Source organism: Lethenteron reissneri, chromosome 27, assembly GCF_015708825.2.
Source record: "Lethenteron reissneri isolate LAM-NWPU_2019-01 chromosome 27, ASM1570882v1, whole genome shotgun sequence".
NCBI classification, from domain to species: Eukaryota; Metazoa; Chordata; class Hyperoartia; order Petromyzontiformes; family Petromyzontidae; genus Lethenteron; species Lethenteron reissneri.
The window spans coordinates 845126-868311 of NC_083805.1; the positions used below are offsets into that span (position 1 = coordinate 845126).

Here is a 23186-nt window from a genome sequence, read left to right on the forward strand (position 1 = left end):
CCGCCTTTTCACCCTTCTCCCCTTCCTGACGAAACATGGCCGACTCGGAGCCAGCTCGCCTCCCCCCCCCCAGAGCCGCCCAGTCGCGTGTCAACAGCGGGCGTGCTCGTCGCCGATTGGCCCGCACCGCCCGGACGCGCGGGCCAATGGGAGCGCGCCGTCCCCGGGCCTGGCTGCTGCAGAGGAGCAATGGCGCCGCTCGTGCCCAGGCCGCTGTCGCTGCTCGCGCTGCTCGCGCTGCTGCTGCTGGGCGCCGCGCCGCGCTCGGGCCTCGCCTTCTTCATCAGCGTGGACGCGCACGCCGAGGAGTGCTTCTTCGAGAAGGTCACGTCCGGCACGAAGATGGGGCTCATCTTCGAGGTGGCCGAGGGCGGCTTCCTGGACATCGACGTGGAGGTGAGCGGCGTCGGCGGCGGGCGCGACGGACACGTCACCTCCCAGGCCGCGGCGGAGCCGGGGGGACCCCCCCCCCACAGGGGACCCCCCCCCCCACAGGGACCCCCCCCCCCCCCCCCACAGGGGACCCGCCCCCCCCACAGGGGACACCACCACCCACAGGGGACTCCCCCCCCCACAGGGACCCCCCCCCACAGGGGACCCCACAGGGACCCCCCCCCCCCACAGGGCCCCCCCCCCCCCCCCCACAGGGCCCCCCCCCCCCCACAGGGGACCCCCCCCACAGGGGACCCCCCCCCCCCCACAGGGGACCCCCCCCCCCCACAGGGGCCCCCCCCACCCCACAGGGGACCCCCCCCCCCACAGGGGTCTCGCTGCCCGCCCCGGTTGGGGGAGCCGCTTCGTCCCCGCGGTGAGGCGGCGGGTCCCGAGAAAGCCCCCAGCAAATGGAAGCGTCGAAGTGGAGGCTTTAGTGGGTGCTTCTCGCTGCCGCCTCACTCGCTGGATCACGAGCGGCCACACCAGGTGGCGGTGGAGCGAGGAGGCGCTCGCAGCCCGCCCCCCCGACCGCTGCGAGTGTAAATCCGCCGTGTCGGGGTTGGTGGGGGGTTGACACCGTCTCCACCGTCCCGTCGGTTGTCAAGCAGTGTGGAATTCCCACCACCGGCTCAGGGCTGTCAATAAGAGCTGAGCACCGCCTCAGTGCTCACTTGAGCAAACGGTATTAACTATTTTCTTTACCATATGTCCGGATTCTTTGTACCTCCGAGATGGTAACCCTCGCGGTGACTCAAAGGGGGCTCTCTCGAGTTCATAGGTCCCCCTTGATCCCCTCGGATCACCTGGACCTGCTTGGGGGTCCCCCTGTTTCACAGTGACCACGCGGGGCTTCCGACGGCTCCCTTCACCGCACCTGTTGCTCTCGAGGGTCTGCCTCGTGCCCCCCTCGTGCAGTAGCAGTCCCCGAAGGTTCCCCTCTTCAAAGATGATCCCGTTTATATCATTTGGGTCATTCGGTAAAGTCGCGTAGATCGGTTCAAAGAAAATAACAAAACGTCGTTTTTTGTTATTTTATTTGAACCTATCTACGTGACTTTACCGAAATACCCAAATAATATGAATTCCTGCAGTCACGAAAGCTTCAAGTCAAGATGATCCCTTTTAGTTCTCCCTTGTCGATTGAAAACTAATTTCTTTAGAAATGTTTTGTGTGTATTTAGTTTTTTGTCCTTCCCCCGCACCTCCCGATTGGCACGGTTGGCTACGTGCGGTGCGAAAGAAGTTCGACATACAAAGAGGGCCCTTTTTAGGTCCTATTTCCGGGTCCTCATGCCCCTCGGAGCGAGGGACGCGTCCTTGAAGTCCTCGCCACAGCCCTTTGTGGTCTCCAGGTGGTCCCTTTGCCAGTCTGGGTCTCTAAACCCAGACCCCTTGACTGGCATGCGTCCTCATTCGGGTGCCCTCTCCAGTTCTTCTCGACAGCCCCACCCTCCACAGTCAGCTTCTCCCGGATCTTACGACAACTCGAGCCCCGGAGTATTCAATAAATCAATACGTGGGCCAAGAGCTAGAGAGGTAGGGTTATATGTGCTGGTTGAGGTAGTGTTGTTTCTCATTCATGAGTAGAGTTAGGGATAGCGGGAGTGTTAGAGTGAGGTAGATGAGGTTGGGGGGTGGCAGTAGAAATTAGGGTAGGGTCGGTGTAGCGATAGAGTTGAGGGTAGCGGTCGGGTTTGGACTAGACACACGATAGGGGTTTGGGCTAGAAGTCTGGGGTTACATGACCGTGCTAGACTATAATTCTGAGAAAAAACTGTAATCACCTGAAGTGAATACATTTCAGTGGTTTAAATTAAATTTTCGTGAGAAATTAAAGTGAATTAAAGTGATGAAATGAAGAGGCAAACGAGAGCAGGTTGCAGTGATTTTGTAAAAAATATATATATATTTGAGAATTAAAATAAATGTACCAATGTGCCTTAAGAAGGTTTAGTCAGGGCAGATTCTCTCCATGCTCTGGGGAATTACGCCAATATAAAAAATATTTCATCGATTAATTATTGATTTCAAAAGTGGTGGAATTGATAATGGAATCCCATAGTTGCATTCATAGTTGAACCGGTTGGCGTGCAAGAACATTGAAACCCCATGATGTGTCCATGTATGCTGAACTTCTTACGCACCCTACGTAGCCAAACATGCTAATTGAAGGTATGGGGGAATTGCAAACTAAACACAAAAAGCAGTTTCAATGATTTGTAACATGAGAACCATTACAGCCCTTTGTCAGGCCTCTGCTGACTGAGGGTCTCACAGTGCCGTCCTTGACGTTTCTGCGTATTTATTGACCATACTTGACCACACCGCTCAGTCTTGGAGTCAAAGCAAGAATCACATCGTGTTTTTTGCATTTATGGGTAACGCTTAAAAAATGTAAGATTCATGACCCGACTTTATGCGATGTGTGCAGATCACAGGGCCCGATGGACGGGAGATCTACCGTGGGGATCGTGAATCCAACGGCAAGTACACCTTCGCGGCCCACATGGACGGCGTCTACAAGTTCTGCTTCGGCAACAAGATGTCCACCATGACGCCCAAGATGGTCATGTTCACCATCGACATGGGCGAGACTCCCAAGGGCCAGGACATGGAGACCGAGGGTGAGAGGCGGTGCTGGGCGTACGCAAACTAAGCGAAAGTTGAGCAGCCCAAGCAGCTGCAGGTGCCCAGGTGCATGAGAAGAATAAATGGGGTGCAGCAATTATCAGCTGCAACTCGGGTCTTTATAAAAAAAAAAGTCCAATACCATATTCTCCAGATTATAAGGCGTTCTGTAAAATAAGCCACCGGTGTCAGTAAAGTTATGCAATCAGGCCACACCTACCGTGATTTAGTACGCAACCACAATTTAGCTTTAAAATGGTGAAAAAGTGTCTCGAACTTTAAAGACTGCAGCATTAAGATTTAAAGTAATTTGAATTAGTCTCATAGCTTAATTACATGCGACAGCTGTGATAGTATTACATTACATAACTTATCCATTATTTAATCTTTGTGGTCATGTGACACATACGAAATGTGTACTTTCTTGTCATGGCCTGCAGTGGGCTGTTAGCGGCACCGCTCTCCGTTTGTCCGACGCCTGCTCTCGCCCCCCCCCCCCCCCCCCCGTTGAGTTTTCACACCGTCTCGCACCTCTCGTCTGTTCCTGCTGCGGAGTCACCTTCGATGTTTCCTCTTACTTCACCTTTCTCTTTCCGTGTCTCCAGGTCGAGATACGTGGGAGGGTATGTGTTTCCCCGTGGCGGTGTGCGCGCGTGTGTGTGTGCCCCTTGGCAGTGTTCATTGTGTGACCAAGCCTCTAGTCTCTAGTGGCTGCCTTGTAGACTAACTGGTGAGGCTGCCTGAGGTGTTGTTTTGCTCGTAGGTAACATAACTTTGGAAAAAAAAATTCCCAATTAATACCGGACGTAACAATGTCCACAGCGCTAACTTTAGTAATGCATTGCATGCTAACACGTGGAATTACAAGAATGCCCTGTTGCAGTGACACTTCCGGCAGTACTTGAGGCATCATATAGTGCTCATTGTTAGCCAGTGCCTATAGACACACTCACACCGTCACTCACGATTATCCGGCATATAACGGTGGAGGGACGTCCCGGATAAAGAATAAACAAGGAAAATGCAAAACAATTCAATGTAAGATATAACACGAAGGTATTTTTAACTAGTGTTCAATGGGAGTGATGAATTCGAAGTTGTGTTTAGAGGCTATTTTACATGCATTGTTTTGCGCTGTTTTTGTTTTATCGCCCCCCCCCGTCCCCCACTGAGTGCTTCTTAGAGGAAGTGGTTTACTTGTGGATGTTTGTGGTCATCGAGGCACTGAGTTGCTGATCCACGATGAGTGAGGAGCAGCTCATAATTTGAAGCAGTGTGCCCATAGTTATATATTTATTTTTAACAAGCGTGGTTAAGCCACAATCCAGATAATCCGGCCACAGATAATTGTGCGTTGGCTGTATTTAGTGCTTGAAAAACAAGAGGCTGGTTTGACCTTCATCTTCAGCTTGTGGGATTGCGTTGGTGGCCATTATATAGACACGCTGACGGGCGTAGCTTTGTGACCCACGTGTGTAACGGCCTGCGTGCGTGTGTAACGGCCTGCGTGCGTGCGTGTCGCAGCTCATCAAACAAGTTGGAGGAGATGATTAACGAACTCGCCACGGCCATGACGGCCGTCAAGCATGAGCAGGAGTACATGGAGGTCCGCGAGCGGATCCATCGGTCGGGTGAGTGGATGCCCTGACACGCCGACATTCTCGCCATGAACACTCACGTTCAGGGGTCAGTGGCCAAAACATGGGACATTTGCATCGATGTTTTGGAATTGGTTTATTGGAGAGTGGCGATTCCACTCATTGCCCACTTGAGTTGGCGGTCGACGGTCGAAGTGGACTGCGACCCTCAAAGGAATGGTGCCGCCCCGTGGTCGCCCCCCCCCGCCCCGATACGTGGACCCAACAAATTACTCGAGACACTTCATGGTCAAGTAATGCACATGTTCTACGTGGTGTCTCCCTCCCTAATCCTGCAGTGGATTGATTAAAGAGCCATACATGTATCACCGGGCCAGAGATTCGGTGGTAGAGTGAGCCACTCGCAGTTAAAATCTTGTTTGGCAGTTGACTCGGCTCATAAGCCCTACGGGGTAGTTAAAATAGGTACTACTTTGTGGGAAAGTGAAGTGGTTGTGCTTAGGATAAACTCACCTCCGCCATAGGAATGTGGAATTTCCACCTCTGGCTCAGGGCTGTAAACGAGATGCGAGAATCACCTCTTCATTTGAACCGGCCATCCCTTTGTACGTACACATGATTTACGTGCGAGAGTGACGCGGTGTGCGCGTGCCTGTGTGTATGTGTGCTCCGTGTGTGTGCATGCAGTGAATGACAACACCAACAGTCGTGTGGTGCTCTGGGCCTTCTTCGAGGCGCTGGTCCTGGTTGCCATGACGCTGGGCCAGATCTACTACCTGAAGCGCTTCTTCGAAGTGCGGCGGGTGGTGTGAGCGGCATCATCGGCGCGGAATCTTCCCCCCCCCCCCCCACGCGCCGTCACCTTGGTCCGTAAACACTGTCTCGTCAGCAGCCAGACGCAATCCTCACACAGGGTTGATAACCACAGCACCCACAAGTCATTATTTATGTGTTTTATTAACAGGTTCCGGTTGCCATAGAGGCTTAGGTTTAGGAGCTTGTGTGCAGGGTGCAACAATCTAAATTCCCCCATACACGTTTTCTGCTTGAAGTGGGTTTTTTTTTGTATGTGGCAGGGGCCATCAAAGTTTAGTGAATGAGGTCACCGTGACTCTGGTCAAGAGCTTATCGTTTCATCCCATTTTTTCCGAATCTCAATGTTGAGCCAGTTCGAATCACGTTACAGTGCACTTACGTTGCCATTGGCTATACTGAAAACCTAATGTGTAACGGGTATGGCGTGAACGTACCGTTCATGTCCTACATGTGCTCTCCGTGCCCTACATTTAAGACGCCAAGACACCTCGGCGGGGATTGTGCAAGCACAGCTCAACACGATCTCACTGCCATCTTCATTAACGCTGCACTACGACCTACGCAGTCGGATAAAATAATTTCGACCGACTTGGAGAACACCGTTTAGGGGCCATCCATTTAGTATGTACGCAAAAATCTGTCCGCGTGACCCCTCCCCCCCCCCTCTCCCTGTACGCACGCGTACTTTTTACACCCCCCCCACCTGCGTACGTACGCTTGACTCACACCCCCACCCCCACCGAATCCTATAGAACGGTCGATATTTAATCCACGCAGAAACGATCAAGGATTAATAATATTGACGTGCTTAAGCAAACAGTCCACCACCGGCTGCATCAAGGAATTAAGTCGCGTACCTTTAAAAGGTTTGTCTGGTGTCCGCTAGATTCAAATGCCGACTGAACCCAGCCGAACAGGTGATATATAATCTAGGAATTGTCAACACGTGCAATGTCAGGCTTCAGCCTGACTTGGTTATCGAGGCTTCGATAACCAGTAGACCCCCCCCATACGCAAGCGTATGCATTTGGGTTAACCCCGTCCATGCGCACGTACTAAATGGATGGCCCCTTACAATGTGACCCACACACTGGATCGTCGGAGATGGTTGATGTGTTACCTTTGAAAGATTCTGTTAATGACGGTGGAGGTGAGAGTTGATTTCAGTCCCGTTCTGCATCTCTTGGCCGCCCCTACCACCACCTCGTCCCTCCCGTGCCCTCCCCTTGTCAGAAGACGCTTTATTTTCAATTTCTGTTTGGACTGCGATTTGTTGCGGAGCTAAAGTACGGGGAGTTGCGAAGTCGCGTTTGTCTGGTGGGGTTTTTATTAAAGAGAACACGGTTTTGTTAATTGCCGCAGAAATGTGCTTGGACTGTTGAATGAACAGTAGAATAAAGATGAGAAAACCTCCACGGTCAAGTGGCATTGCGTCTTCTGTGCCGCTCATGATGTGGGGGGTGTGGAAATGTCCAAAATTCATAACCATTCATAATTGGCCATCCACTGCTGGGTGAAGACTTCCCCAAGTCATTGTCAGTGTTGCAATGCACAAATCCGTCAACATCCCGACATTTCAGTTTTCAGTATTTTGTATAGCCCTGTGAGCCATTCGGCTCTTGAATCGGGTGCAACCGCAACAAACAAAAAACAAAAACATGAACAAGAAGACATCTTCAAGTGACTGTGACTAAGTGCAAACAGAAAATCCAAGAAAAGACAGCAAAATATTCCACAAAAAGCACCGTACACCAACACTGCAAAAATTCCAGTGGGATGCAAGTCAAACAACAACAACCACAAGACAACTTAGATTAAGGCCATCAGTCTAACTCTGTAATACAACAAACAAACATGGCCAAACCAAAAAAGTTTTCGAAATCGCCAAAATAAAGCCATAAAAGCAATGTTACTGATCATAGGAACTGACCGAATTTTCACAATAAATGACATTATACAACATGTACCACCACCAAACCTTGCAGCCATAGCTGGCTGCATGAGTCACTCCACAACAGCAGGAGCATCAGTCGGAGTATCAAAAATGTTCAATGCACCTTTAAGATCAGCACACTATATCAAAACACAGATCATACTTTGCAGCGATCATCTGGAGCGAAACCTTTTATTTTAGGCCACTGAATAGCAGTGGCAGCTAGGGGTGTACAACTCCTCGAGAGCAGTTTTGAGTGAAGATCTCATAGGTAGTGATTCAAGTTGCAGTTTATTGGCAATAGCATATGAGCTGACCTCATCACTCCATCTCCCTTGGTTGATGCTCTCCTGTACGTTTTCTCCTTGGCCTGCCACTCCGTCATCGGAGAACCATGAGCATGAGTTCGCCTTTGAAAAGTAATCTCTTACACTTTAAAGGTTGCATTAACACTTAAACGTTCCATTAAAACGACAAGTTCCGATTTGAGCAAAACATTGAATGACTCCTGTTTTAATTGTGTACAACAGTGTACAGACATGCTTCACAGTTTATAGATATTTAAATAAACTTTCTAGAAGCAATTTTTTTCCAAATAGCTTTGTGGTGTACAATCAACGCACACCTCGGCCACGAATGTCACTGCAAGACACCCTTGCAGTGACGGCCACGACTGAGAAACGCGGTCTTCTTGACAGCTCTCATGTTCCCCTCTAGTCCCCGATTAGTGCGACTGGTACTGGCCGTGTTTGATCAACACAGTTTGGTTGTTTGTAGGTAGCGTGCCTTGTGGCTGTGGGCTGGAGGTTCTCCACCTCTGCCATATAACATGCTCACCATCGTGATGTTAATGGATGTTTTACGTTGTAGGCATTTCAATATTTACGCTCCTTTGTATACCATTTCACAATGTGTACAGAAATGCGTGGAAGAGCGGTGGTGCAGTGGTGAGTGCGCTGTTCTATCAGGCTGGGTAGCCCAGTTCGATTCCCTTGCTACGGCTTACATTGGTGGAGAGTGATTTTATTATATATCCGAACCGGCCCTAGGCCACCCTCCCTGCTATCGAACCACACTGATTATCATGGTAAGGTGGTATGGTTAAATAACAAGGTGCGGGAGCCCGTCATCCAGCAGTAGGTTGGCAAATCGGAATGTACGTCTCGCAGCAAAGATTAAAAACGTCAGAATTGACCTGTCATGAGAGGTCTCATCCACGAGAGGGCACCACCCGCCTCTTTAAACCTGCACAGTGACAGGAAAGTGGGGAGGCAGCGGGTGAACGTGTGTCTACAATGTTAGTGTTGGGTGATGGTGTGTATTGAAATAAGGCTGATTTGAACTCGGGCACTGGGATGGAATATCTCCCAACCGCATCATAGACTCTCAGTGGAGTCTGATCTGTAAGTTGCTACATGCTAATCCATCTGTATTGTCTCCTCTAAGTATCCGATTTATATTTCTGCACGGCCCTTGTCTTGCAAATCAGAATCGAGCCACGTTTGACAGTGACCTCTCACCAGATTGCCCCACGGTTTTACACCGCTACCACTAAATACATCCAACAAAATCAAAGCCACAAACATCACCCGTCAATATAAGTGTTATTTTGAAGCATCAAACATCAGGGCATCTGTATGTCAGAACACCCTACTACAAACATTCTCCGTAGCAGCGCGTAAAAGGATGCGGAGCAAGTGCAAAGCCTCCAACCCCCCCATCCCGAGTGCCGTGGAACATCTCCCCGACGTCAGCTACAGCCCCTTGAAAACCTGGGGAGGCACACTCAAATACAAAGAGGCAGACTTCAAAAGAAGATGGGACCCATTCCTGAATAACCCACGCCGAGGATCCAGGGGCCCAGTGTCACCTGGACACGTCCACCTCCTTAAGCAAGAACCCTATTAGACAAGCCGCAGCTCCTCGCCCTCCCGCATGTTAGACACTCTCCCTCCTGACCCCACCCCATGAACTCTTCCTCTTGTCCAAACCCTCACATGTCAACTTAGAGAAAAGTGCAGGCAACCCTGAAGAATCCCAACGGTGAGGTCTGTAAAAGAAACACGCGCACCACCTGTCATGCCACGCAGCGTGTTTAATGTTGGACTGTACCATGTGTCAGAAATGTGAATAAAATATATCTTAAAAACGTATGTTTATGCTCTTAGATGTTGAGTGCGTAAAACTATAACTAACCTGTGTCGTTGTCCAGAATTTTTTAATAAAAAGTGAATTCCTCCATTGTGTCGAGGCTCTGTAGGCTGTATATGAAAGGAAAATGCGAACGTGTCACGATAAAAAAAAATTCACCCGAAAAAAATCGACATACTAACCTGTGTCGTTTTTGGTCGGTGTTTTTTCACTTCATATTTCAATAAAAAGTGGATTATTTCATTGTGTCGAGGCTCTGTAGGCTGTATATGAAAGGAAAGTGCGAACGTGTGACGATAAAAAATAATTCACCCGAAAAAAATCGACATACTAACCTGTGTCGTTTTTGGTCGGTGTTTTTTCACTTCATATTTCAATAAAAAGTGGATTATTTCATTGTGTCTCGGCTCTGTAGGCTGTATATGAAAGGAAAATGCGAACGTGTCACGATAAAAAATAATTCACCCGAAAAAAATCGACATACTAACCGGTGTCGTTTTTGGCCAACAAAAATGTCCACTTCATTTTTCAGCCAAAAGTTAATTCCTCCATTGTGTCTGGGCTCGATAGGCTGCACATGAAAGAAACATGAGAACATTTTTACATTACAATAATTTCATCCGAAGAAATCCTCGCTTTCTGAACTCTCATGCAAACGACCATCGTGTGCTCGTGGCGTTACTGGGCAAAAAATCCGTCTCTTTGGAAACGAAAATCAATCAATAAAACTTGATGTATTATAGCCTCCTTTACAATAGAATTGTCAGAGTGCTTCGTAGGTGGACACATTTAAAAAAACATACACTGTATAACATTACATCAATAAGAATGTAAATTACACAACGCAATAAAAGCTATACACATCAGTAAAAAAACGGATTATATTTATCAAGCCACTCCCCGAGCGAGTAAACAGGTCCCATAAACCAAACATCAAATAGTGGCGTCAGGCTGACAGACAGATCAACCGATAAGGATTTGCGCCAGACCGAAGAGATGGGTCTTCAGCTACTGTCGACATGTGCACAGACTACCAGCGCGTCCCTTACATCAATGGGGGGGTGGTGGTTCCACAATCTGGGAGCCGGACAATGGACTCATGGACTCAATGCCCTTTCAAGGGAACGCATCCACACCGAGGAACAGCGAGACGGCGCTGTGTGTTCCATCTGAGACTTCTGGAACATATCCCTCCAAAAGATCAGAGAGATCAACATGACTTGTGCCATCCAAGGCCTGATATTTGTTCATATCAGGATTTTAAATGTGATCGGAAAGCGGAGAGCATGCGGAAAATACATATCATGAGGAGGCTAACGAAGTCCAAATTAAAGGCCACTTCAAAGGAAGCAATGTAAAGGTTACTGTGCAGCAATATTTCACTATTGTGCCTCCCATGTTATTACCTCTGGTAACGAAGTTTGTGATCACGAAGTAACCGAGGTATTACTGTACTAACCTATGTAGGTTTGGCCGAAAAAAAAACAATTTTACTTTTCAATAAAAAGCGAATTCCCCCCCATTGTGTTGAGACTCGGGAGGCTGCGGAAAATGATAAAATGTCACGTTACATTTCCTCACCAATATTGATGCGTGATGATCTTTAATGAGTGATATAATGTGTGATGAGTGATGTCTAATGGAGATGTGTAATGAGTGATGTATGAGTGATGATGTGTGGTGAGTGATTGTGTATAATGATGTGTGATGATGTTATTGTTGTGGGTGTTGAAACTGCAATGTGGTAATGGTGAGTGACACTGTTGATGGTGAACGTTGATGATAAGTGTTGGTGGTTGAAGAGTCAAATGTGTTGATTTAAGAGTGACTGAGATGTTAGGCATTAATTGTGATGGTAAATGTTGGTGATGGCTAATTGTGAGTGAAGTGGGATGGTAGGTGTGCTGGTGTGTGTGCGTGGTGGGTGTTATGGTGTGTGTGTGCGTGGTGTGTGTGTGTGCGTGGTGTGTGTGTGTGCGTGGTGGGTGTGATGGTGTGTGTGTGTGCATGGTGTGTGTGTGTGCGTGGTGTGTGTGTGTGCGTGGTGTGTGTGTGTGCGTGGTGGGTGTGATGGTGTGTGTGTGTGCATGGTGTGTGTGTGTGCGTGGTGTGTGTGTGTGCGTGGTGGGTGTGATGGTGTGTGTGCGTGGTAGGTGTGATGGTGTGTGTGCGTGGTGGGTGTGATGGCGTGTGTGTGCGTGGTGACGATTATCTGAACCGGTCTTGGGCCTCCCCTAGGTTGACTCAGCCTCAACTGAGTACCTGGTGCAGTGTGTAAACATCGCCACTGGGGAGACAAAGGCGGCTGGGCGTGGTGCTGGCCATCCACCCCCTCGTGTGCTGTGCCGGCCTTCATAGGTGCTCGCTAGCAGCACTTGCCCCAACAGTCTAAGGCTACATGGGGGATCTTTGTATTTGTGTGTGCGTGGTGGGTGAATGTTACTGGGTGATGGAATTGATGGCGAGTGTTAACGATCTTTAGAGTTGAATGGGCGTAGTGGTGAGTGATGGTGACGATAGGTGTTCGTGGTGAGTGAACGGATGGTTGTGGCGATGGGTACTCATAAGTGAATAGGTGATATTGTCAATGGTAATGGGTATTCGTGGTGAGTGAACGGGTGATGGTGGTGAGTGATGGTGATTACGGATATTTTCTTGGTGGCTGAACGCGTGATGGTGATGATGAATGCATGTTGATGATGCGTGTTCGTGATGGTGAAGATGAACGCGTGGTGATGGTGATGATGATGGGTGTTCGTGATTATGAACGTGTGATGGTGGTGATGATGATGATGGGTGTTCGTGATGGTGATGATGAACGTGTGATGGTGATGATGATGATGGGTGTTCGTGATGGTGATGATGAACGTGTGATGGTGATGATGATGATGGGTGTTCGTGATGGTGATGATGAACGTGTGATGATGATGATGGTGATGAGTGTTCGTGATGGTGATGATGAACGTGTGATGGTGATGATGATGATGGGTGTTCGTGATGGTGATGATGAACGTGTGATGATGATGATGATGGGTGTTCGTGATGGTGATGATGAACGTGTGATGGTGATGATGATGATGGGTGTTCGTGATGGTGAAGATGAACGCGTGGTGATGGTGATGATGATGAACGTGTGATGGTGATGATGATAAACGTGTGATGGTGATGATGATGAACGTGTGATGGTGATGATGATGAACGTGTGATGGTGATGATGATGAACGTGTGATGGTGATGATGGGTGTTCGTGATGATGATGATGGGTGTTCGTGATGGGCCATCTGTGAGATCCTCGTCCGCCTGCGCCTTTCCGGCCTGGCCGCAATCCGCGAGTGACGGACGAGGTCCGCAGCTGCCCGCCACCTGCAGAGGCCGCGGCACAGCTGGCCGCGCCCCGCGACACCTGCGCCGGCTACGCGCGGGGCAGGGGAGCTGCTCATGATGCCGCTGCTTGCGATAATGCTGATGATGATGATGCTCCTGCTGCTTTTGAAGATGCCGCTGTATGATGATGATGATGCTCCTGTTGCTTATGATGATGCTGCTGTATGATGACGATGTATGATGATGCTGTATGATGATGATGCTGCTGCTGTATGATGCTGTATGATGATGATGCTGTATGATGATGCTGTATGATGATGATGTATGATGATGTATGATGATGTATGATGATGCTGTATGATGATGTATGATGATGCTGTATGATGATGCTGTATGATGCTGTATGATGATGTATGATGATGAATGATGATGCTGTATGATGATGTATGATGATGTATGATGATGATGTATGATGATGATGTATGATGTATGATGATGTATGATGATGTATGATGATGATGTATGATGATGTATGATGATGTATGATGAATGATGATGGATGATGATGTATGATGATGTATGATGATGATGCTGTATGATGATGCTGTATGATGATGTATGATGATGAATGATGATGCTGTATGATGATGATGTATGATGATGCTGTATGATGATGATGCCCAACTCCCTCCTGCTGAACTCTGCAAAGCGCTCTTCTGTAGCAAAGATCATCGGCCCCCCCCCCTCCTCTGGTCGCTACTCAGGGCCCCCCGGCCCCCCGGCCCCCCGGCGCTGCCCGCGGCTCCGTCCCAAGGGGCCGCCTGAGCTGTCGGCCACTGCGGGGAGCGTCTCCCCTCAGCGTGTTGTACTGTATGCCTACAACACCGGGTCGACAGATCAGTCGGTGTTCGTAGGATAGCAATCGACACACGCGCTCACGTGCCCAACGGCTTCTCTCGAGGGTTGCCAGCCAAGTCCATGGGCCCGGCCCGGGGTCCAACCCGGCCCCTGCGCCTCTGCGGGTATCCGCGTGCGTCACGGCTCGAGGAGCGGTGGCGCAGTGGCGAACGCCGATGCCTTTCCTAGATCAACGTTTAAACAAGTACAGTGCTGTACCCGGTGCGGTGTGTAAACATCGCCACTGGGGAGACAAAGGTGGCCGGGAGTGGTGCTGACCACCCCAAGCCGTGTCGGCCTTCGTAGGTGCTGGCAAACAGCACTTGCCCCTACTGCCCGTGAAGGTTGCACGGGGGATCTTTGTCTGTGTCGCCGTGGTGGTGCTCCCCACTTGGTCCGCGCCGTCTCTCTCCTCGCCGGCTCCTCGTGGCCTCGAGCTCCGCACGCGAGGCTCGTCGGGGCCGGCTGGCCCGGCACACCACGCCCAGGATACCTCTCGGCGTGCATGGGGCTGTGGCCCTTCCATGGTCGACGTTGAGAGAGGCGTGGGAGGGAGGTGATGGTTAGGAGGGGAGAAGCTGAGGGGGGGTGGTGGGGATATCTGAAGGGGGGGTGCTCAGCTGTGGGGGCCCCGTGGGTGTGTGGGTGGTGGTGGTGGGGGGAGCGAGAGAGCTGGGGGGGGGGGAGGTTCAGGAAAAGCCCCCGCAATGCCGACCCCTCCCCCACGCGCACCCAGGTAAAAATGTCTTCCAGATGTCGGCGAATTCCAGAGATTTGTCGGCCTCAGCATTTTCGACCACAAAAAGCCACCACCACCACCAAATTTAGGCCAAGAACTCCCTCCCCCAGCAGCGGTCGTAGTTCGCTGAGGAATTTCTCTCGTAGATCACACGAACACAGCGCTCCGTTTGAATGAAAGTGTGTGCGTATGGTAGTGGTGTGTGGTAGTGGTGTGTGGGTGGTGTGCGTATGTGTGTGGTAGTGGTCCGTGTGTTGGAGGTGTGTTGTAGTGGTGTGTGGGTGGTGTATGTGTGTGGCTGGCATGCTTCATGGTACTGTGTGCACTGAAAGTGTGAAGACGTTGTTTTAACTCTGACGTGTTGTTCGGCACGACGTCCAACGTTCCGCCTTCATGTGCTGGGAGCGCCTCGACACAATTTGACCTGGCGAGTCGTGTTCACAGACCAAGTACTCAGATCCATTGTCGTAATTTACAACACAAAGGGAGCCCAGACATACGAGGTCCTCCAGCGACCCGTGGCTCCACACACCCAAAACAACAGCTGGGAGCTTCATCAGGAAGTGGACTGAATCTCCCAGAACGCGGCGCGAAACGTTGGACATCGTGCTGAACTCGCGGCGGAACCACTGAGAACCCGTCGGAGGGCCGCGAAAACCGACTCAGCAGCGCCTCAACTATTTCTTTCTTTCTCAGAATAGTTTATTTTAACGATTGTTATTGTTGTCACCGCCTGAATTGTCGCGCTTGACATCGTCACGCGGCGATGGCGGACACCGCCCTCGCGCTGGTGCCTCCATCACCACCCGTCACCGTAGCGACGCCCGTCACCGTAGCGACGCCCGTCCCCGTAGCGACGGCCATCCCCGTAGCGACGCCCGTCACCGTAGCGACGCCCGTCCCCGTAGCGACGGCCATCCCCGTAGCGACGCTTGGCTAACCGCACCCTGCAGTGAGCATGATGGCGTTGGTTGTCTTGGAAAGGCCTTTTGTAAATATGAAAAGGCCTTTCAAGCGTGCTTCTCGGTTCTGACGGTGATTCTGAACGTGCGTTGTAGTTGTGTGAGGCGTGATGACTCAAGTAATAGATGATGATGACGGATGAGCAGTGTGGTCTCCTCGGCACACGCATTGTCCGTGACTCATGACATCTTCTGCTTCCACTTTGATCCACGTTTGTTTTTGGTGGTAGTTTTAATGCCAACATTCTTTGTCAGTCACGAACCACCACCCGACCAGATTGTCATGCTTACAAAGTTATCTACATTGTTACTTGAATTCAGCCGTGACGAGTCTCAAGCCAGCGGTGAGGAGCTGGAGATGTATCGGTCAGAATTTGACCGCAGTACATTGATTGGCACGTGTATGAATGATGTCTTTGTAAATGTGACAATCTCGTCGGGTGGGGAGGGTTCTTGACAAAGAACTTTGCCATTAAAATCATGCGCACGTACACGAGTGAACGTACGCAGGTCTGTGTGAACGTATCACGTGTTGCGTGCGTACGTATTTGCGCGTGAACACGTGTTCGTTCATACGTGAATGCATCCGTGCACACGTGTGGGCGTGTGCATCTGTGTCTGCGCGAGTGCGCGCGCGCGCTATCGCACAGCAGCGAACTCTTTGTGCGGCGCCCCGTGGCCGTGACGCCCTGGCCGCCCCGCCACGCTCCCCATCTCAGCGCCATCTCTGCAGACACCGGCGCCGCGATCCCCGTTCCGGCATGGACGCCGCCGCCGCCGCCGCTCCTGGTGCCGGCTCGGCAGAAGTCCGGGCGACAATCGTCGTGACGTGTGCCAGGGCGGTGGGCAGCCATCCGTGTGATGGTAGCGGGTGGTAGCGGCGGCAGGGTACCAGCGTGCCGTCGTTTTGCGGTTCCGTGGTTTCACGCTGCTGGGGTTGTGGGAATCCAGCGAGCGCGAGTTCTGTGGGTAACGTGGCTATCAAGATCCTGGTGTACTGTGGAGCCAGAATGCCGGAGTATCAGGTGTTGAGACGAGGGATTGATTTCAGTCAGGTCTGTCCGGTTGGGCAACACCACGCCGCATCCAGTGTGCCTCTTCTCGCTAGCACCGTGGCTCCTGTTGGTCACGTGCCACCTACTCCAGTCCACCGGCGACCCGGAAAATCCACAGCGAGAGATGAAGCGCCGGCTGGGCGGCATCACGCCCGCACCGGGCACACCCGGAAGGTGCAACTCCAGACGGCACGAAACGGGAACGCCGCCACCTCCCGCGCCGCCACCACTCGTGCCGCTGCCCGTGACGTTTTGCCGACAGATTTACGACTGAGACGAAAAACCGGTGCGGTTTTCACAAACGGAAATAATAATAAGCATAATCAAATTCACGAAAAAACTCTGAGACCAATGCCACGCCGGTTGTCAAGTCCGAGTCTGGTTGGAGACGCAGCGGAGTCACGTGGGCACCCACGGCCGTGCCCCGCGGCGGCATCCTGCATCCAGTCGAGTCGACCTCCGACGCGAAACGACGGGGGGATTCGCGAGTGCCGGCCGGACGCCGGGAACCAGCGCCGCCTTCCCACACCAAGGTCCGGTCAGCCGGTGCCGATGGGCCAAAGTTTGGCACCGCGCTACGTGCCGGCGCGCCCGTCCTCCCGGTACACGATGCCCACGCTGGGCGGCGCCAGGCTCTGGAGTCGCACGCAGCTCGTGTACCGCGTGCCGGCGCCCCGCGCCGCCGGTGCCGCCGACGACGCTCCCGACGCCGCCGCCGCGGCGTCGCCGCCGCTCGTCACGGTGGTGCGGAAGAGGTGGCGCGCGTGCCGGGGGAAGGCGAAGGCGGTGGCGGTGTGGCGCCGTTCGCGCTGCCGCGGCTCCAGGCGCAGCTCGGAGGTGAAGGAGCGGCGCGTGGTGCTGGGCCGCGCCACCACCGTCTGCCGGCACGAGGCCACGGCGAGCGCCGGCTCGCACTCCACGCCGTCGCGGTAGCGCCGGCCGCACGTGAAGCGAACCTCCGAGCAGCACCTGTGGGCGGCGCGCACAACACGGGGAAGGCAACGGGGTGCACGGGGCGTGGCACGGAGCCCGGTGAAGGAGGGGGGCCCTGGAAGGGCGTGGAGAGGACTGAAGACGAGAGCTCAAAATGGGACACGGAGGCAGCTCGGCCCCGAGCCGCGCCGGTGGGCAGAGAGAGAGGACTCGAGGTGACGGTCGCCCCCCAAGCGGTCTCCAGGCTCGGCCCTGCTTAGCCTGCGGTCTAAATCGGTTCGTCCACGCCGTGCCAGGCAGGCCACACACGTCGCGGCCGCCCGCGGTTGTGCTCGCTGCCGAAACGGGCTCAATAAAAATACCGGCTCTCGTGTTTTATGGCAGCTCGCTGGCGCTGAGTAGGGGGGTAGGGGGGTGGGTAGGGGGGTAGGGGGGTGGGGGGGGGTCTCTCGGCCTGCTCGTGTGAACGCCGAGTCGCAGCCGGGGCCGGTGTCAGTTTGCATAGCGCTGGTGGCGGTGGAGAGAGGTGAACATGGCCAACACGTGCCACGTTACGGCTCCCCCGCCACACGCGGTGAGCCCACCGCCATCGAGAACCACCGATTCCACCAAGCAGCAGGTGCCCCAGACCGAGCTGGATTCTCGCTTCACTTTCAATATCGCCGTGAGCCAAGATCAATCCACTGCCGGACTAAGGCCTCCGCGAGCCGTCGCCATCCCCTACGACCGCGCGGCGTAGTAATCCGTCCAATGCATGCACGTGACCCATTTTCATCGCTCCGTCTCCGCAGCGGAGGACACCGGAGCACCCGGAGAAAACCCACGCACGTGAGGGGGACAATGCTGGATCCCCGTACAGATGGAAACAGATGGTGACGGGTCCATTTGCTGTATTGCTTTTTCCTGGCGAGCCAGGGTACGGAACCTCGACGCCCACGAGATGTTTCACGACGTTTCTGTGATCCACCGACCCTCGCTGCCTCCACACAGTGCTGGCTTGCAGGCAGCCACGTGCACAGCCACCACTGCTCAGCTCATGCACGTTCCGAGCGTTTGGATTCCGAGAGTTAGTACAGTACAGTACTAACTCTTAGGAAACCGCGAAATTGGGCACTCATTATTATAAGTTCTCTGTAGTAGTAATAATAAAAAAAATGTTTCAGCGCCCCATGCAGCTTTGTGTCCTGGGCAGGCGCCCTGACCCACCCACGCCTCAGACTGGAGAACAGCGTGAGGAGCTCACAGATCCTTGAAAGATCTGGACACGGTCCCATCAGTGAGCTGCTCCGGCAGGCGAGGCTGAGTTGGCTGGGTCACGTAGCCCGCATGCCCAGCCACCGCATGCCCAATCAGCACCTGTTTAGCCGAATAGAGGGGGCTAAACGGGCGGGGCACGGGCTGACGCGGTACAGAACGATGTGACGCTGATTGGACTGGCAGATAACCGGTGCCTTCGGTGTAAAGATCGGCCTCCGTGACGGAGGGCGGAAGAGCGACGCTCGCAACAACGAACGGGGCGCCGGGCGGATCAACCGCAGCGAGGTGGCGCAGTGGGGAGCACAGGGGGGCACCTGCCAGTGAACCCGTCAAGCCACCTGGGTCTGCAAGCAACGAGCCTTCCACACTCCACGTGAATGTGCGTCAAAGCGCACCTAGCCTGGCACGAGCGCCGTGGCGGCTGTACGCGGGGGCGGAGTGTGCGCGGTGCGTGCGGCCTACCGCGTGCTGGTGGCGCGGGGTCCGGCCTGCACGCACACCCCCTCGCTGTAGTCGCTGGGCACCAGGCGGGGAGCCCCACTTCCTCCGGGCCCCCCAAACCCCCCACACAGCGTCACGTACGGCAACTGCGGCGGGGACACACACGACAACGACCACCGCGTTAAGGGCAGTGGTGCACAAACAACAACAACAGGATCAGTGCTGTATAGCTGCAGGACAAGGCTAAAGGTGGAGCCCTGCAGCGGCATGCTCACGCCATCACTGAAGGGGGCTCGATTTAACAAGAAGATCAATTTGTTTAAAATTGGGCAAAAAACTCAAGATTTCAAAAGCAGTAATGCACGTGAGTACACACACACACTCTGTGACGATACAGCCCGTGAAGAGCCGCAGGTTGCCGACCCCTGCTCTAGAGGGCACTTTGGCCTACTCTTCCACGCTGGCCAAACGTCTTGGAAGAGGTGGGCGTGCCAACACTTTACCCCACCACAGGCTGTTCCAGATGCGATCTCCCGGCAGGAGCGCTGAGACTAACAACGGAGTCGCAGCCAGGGGAGGGAGCACGCCCCAAAGGTGGAGCGATGGTAATCGGCTCCTGTGCAGCCGCTCGGTGGATCGCTCCTTCGTGAGATCCTCCTTGAGAAGGCCTTCGTCCAGCAGTGGATAGAGCAGAGCTGATGATGATTACGGGGGGTCCGAGGCGAAACACAAACCCCTTCACAGTTTACACCCGTCCCGTCCAATTGTACGATTACCATCACTGCGTCTCATAGTAATGACACGACGCTTCTTACATAATGTCCACGTACAGCCCCGAGTCAATCCACTGCTGGATGAGAGCCCTCCCTACACCACTCTGCGGGTCACGGGGCGTGCTGACGTGAACAGACAACACCGAGTACCCATTTAATGCTGAGCCGACCTAGGGGAGGCCCAGGTCGGTCCGGATCACGTAATAACACTCGCCACCGATACAGACCGTGGCCGCCGAGAGAGAATAAAAACACCATAGCTCAGGTCGCCGGGTTCGTAACGCGATGTACGAACACCCCACAAGAGAGAAACGTGCACGTGTGCACACACACGGCTCACGGAGTCGGTGGGGCAACGCGCTGTTCGCGAGCGCCTATTAGTGACAGGCACGGGGCCCGCACCCCGAAACAGAACTCGCCCTCTCTTCGCTCTCCTCGCCGCAGCGCGCCCAGCGACACTCGAGCCCACAGACGTCGCTTGTCAGGAGGAATTCCTGGGAAATCTCCAATTCCCCCCCACCACCACCACCACCAAAGCCCCCACCCCCCACCACCACCACCACGGTGTAGGAATGTCACCTGACGACTGATTTATTAACGCGCCAAACAAGAAGACGCCTTCTCGTACCCGTTTCACCACGACACATCATTAGGTTCAATTACTCCACGAGGTGCACACACACAGACAAAGATCCCCCGTATAGCCTCACAGACTGTAGGGGCAAGTGCTGTTGGCGAGCAGCAACTATGAAGGCCGGCACGGCACACGAGGGGGTGGGTGACCAGCACCACGCCCGGCCGCCTTTGTCTCCCAGTGGCGATGTTTACACACCGCAAGGGGTACTCATTCGAGGCCGAGTCGACCTAGGGGAGCCCCGGGACCGTTACAGATAATCGTCACTGGTGTTGGTGGCCGTGAGCGGGAATCGAACTCGGATCGCCGGGTACGGCGCGCCACGCAATAAAGTTTATTTCGGGTGAGACCGCGTCTCTATAGATGCGTCATTAACCCGCCACCACTCCGCACAGCCAATTAGTAAGGCGATAGGCTCACAATGACATCACCTTGGCTCTCTTTGAGAGCGAAACAGGAAGACTCCTTCACAATTCTGGCGAATCGCCTGACGAAGCTGCCTGTAATCGGCCGCGAAACGTCGAACTCAAATTGTTAACGTTGTTGATTTACTCTCCAACACACCGCTAGTAACTGGCACGCTTTGTTTACGTCACAAGCTTACTGACTGGGTGTGTCGGGTGGTGGCGGGCTAACGACACATTTATATTAACGCGATCTAACACACGACAAGACCACCTTCTTAAGGATGATAACATGAACATGCGGGACACTGCGACGGGGAGGAGGATCCAGGAGTGTGTGGAGCTACACCTCACCAGCCCTGCCCCTCTCACCATAACGAGTCAACCAGCCACTCGGACTAACCCGACTAACGGCGAACATAACCATAACAGAGTTAGCGAGCCCCACCTTCAACTCTCACCACACCACGAGCCACCCAGCCACTGAGCTCTGAGACTGACCGAATCCGAACCAGTAGCGACAGCCGCAGCAATAGCGCGGACGTAGTCCAAGGCTCCTCAGTGGAATCGGCTCCACTTGGCAACGCCAGGGGCGGGTGGTTGCTGAACCGGTCCTCGGCGTAAAGCTCGCAACAAGCAGTCTGGCCAAACAATCCCACCCCCGCGACCGACACGGCGTGGAGAGAAGAGGCCTTCATCCAGCAGTGGATCAACAAAGGCGGCTGTAAATACAAACGCGGCGATCCAGTCCGCGCTCCCGCAAGGATCCACTCCCGGTTTTGTCTCGCGCCGTCGCTGGGTTCCCAGCTCCCCGTGAGCGCGGGACCCCCTTAAGAGTGGAACCCCCGTGAGAATGGGACCCCCCCCCCTCTCCTAATAAAGGGGCCCTGGGAGGCGAGGGGCTCCAAGGGGGTCCAAGGGGGTCCGAGGGGGTGCTGGGTGGAACACATGTAGTGAGGTCAAACGCGGCTCGTGTGAATGCCCAGGAATGCGACCCCTGTTCAATGACTTCCGCCGCCACACCTGGCGACCGCTCGACGCGTGTGGGGGCTCAGTTCCCGGGATTCCAGCCGCCGTGGGCGAGGGGATACTGGGGGGCCCTGAAACACACGGGGTCCCCTCGCTGGTGTGAAACCCTCCAAGACCCCCGAACAAGCTGCACGGTTTTCCCCAAACCCCGTCGCTCGCCACCGACGGCGGCGCGTCAGATTTCATCGAATCGCCTCCGCTCAAATGCGAGTCTTCACGCGCTGTACACGCCTGATGATTGCTAAACAGGTCCCTCGGAACGTCGGGAGGGTGGGTGTACACGTGTGTGTGTGTGGCGTACACACACACACACGTGTACACATAAACACGAAGGAAATCGATCCTGAGTTCAATCCGTGCTCTACATCACGTGTCCCAAGGACAAAGGGGTCCCGTGTTGCCTGCATGAACTGTTGGGGCAAGTGCTGGTAGCGGCACGACGCACACAGGGGTAGGGTGGAGAGAGAGATACTCCCGGCCGCATTTGTCCCTCGCGTGCCGATGTGTACACACCGCACCGGGTACTACCCATTTAAAGCTGACACACACAGAACACACACAGAGACAAAGTTTCCCCGTATAGCTTTAACAGACTGTTGGGGCAAGTGTTGTCTGCGAGCACCTATGAAGGCCAGCAGGTCACGCGAGCGGGTCAATGGGGCAGTATCACACCACACACACTCATGGTCCCTACGTCACGCGGTACGTGTTGAGCAATCATCAGGCGCGTACAACACGGCGGGAGGGGGAGGGCGGTGACTCTTTGCCTTTATCCCACGTGATGTACCTGAACGAAATTTAAAACGAAGATCAACATCTGCGTGCGTGTGTACACGTGTCACACACACGCGCACCCCGACCTCTCTCTCTGCGTTCACGCGGGGCGTGTTTAGCAATCATCAGGCGCGCGCGGCGCGGCTCGACTTGGAACTTGCATTTGAGCGACGATGAAGTGGATGAAGTGGCAGGCCCGAGAAGTCTCGACGGCGGCGCGTGGTGCCGGGCTCACGACTGAGCCCCGCATCGCGCGCCCCGCACGACAGAGGAGTGCCTCTGTCGGGGGCTCGGGGCTCGTGGGGGACACCCACCAGCCCCCCCCCCCCGCCCCGCCCCCCACCACTGTTAGCTCCGGGACGCGAAGCTCACAGCGGCGACTTGGAGGGCGCAACCCGTGCGG

At 53.8% G+C, this 23186-nt stretch overlaps 1 protein-coding gene and 1 long non-coding RNA gene across 2 annotated transcripts; one reads left to right on the top strand and one right to left on the bottom strand.

Annotated features, from left to right (window-relative positions):
• The first annotated feature begins 140 nt into the window (after positions 1-140).
• On the top strand, positions 141-6892 carry TMED2 (transmembrane p24 trafficking protein 2). Its single transcript, XM_061560999.1, has 4 exons — positions 141-396; positions 2867-3059; positions 3669-4694; positions 5349-6892. Exons 1-3 carry the CDS (start codon positions 190-192, stop codon positions 3788-3790), a joined length of 522 nt encoding a protein of 173 aa, XP_061416983.1. The 5' UTR covers positions 141-189; the 3' UTR covers positions 3791-4694; positions 5349-6892.
• A 2476-nt stretch (positions 6893-9368) lies between these two features.
• Positions 9369-10487, bottom strand: LOC133348277 (uncharacterized). Its single transcript, XR_009755793.1, has 3 exons — positions 10050-10487; positions 9607-9671; positions 9369-9460 (listed from the first exon to the last, which is right to left on the bottom strand). It is a non-coding gene; the product is annotated as an uncharacterized LOC133348277 (long non-coding RNA).
• Positions 10488-23186: the final 12699 nt, after the last annotated feature.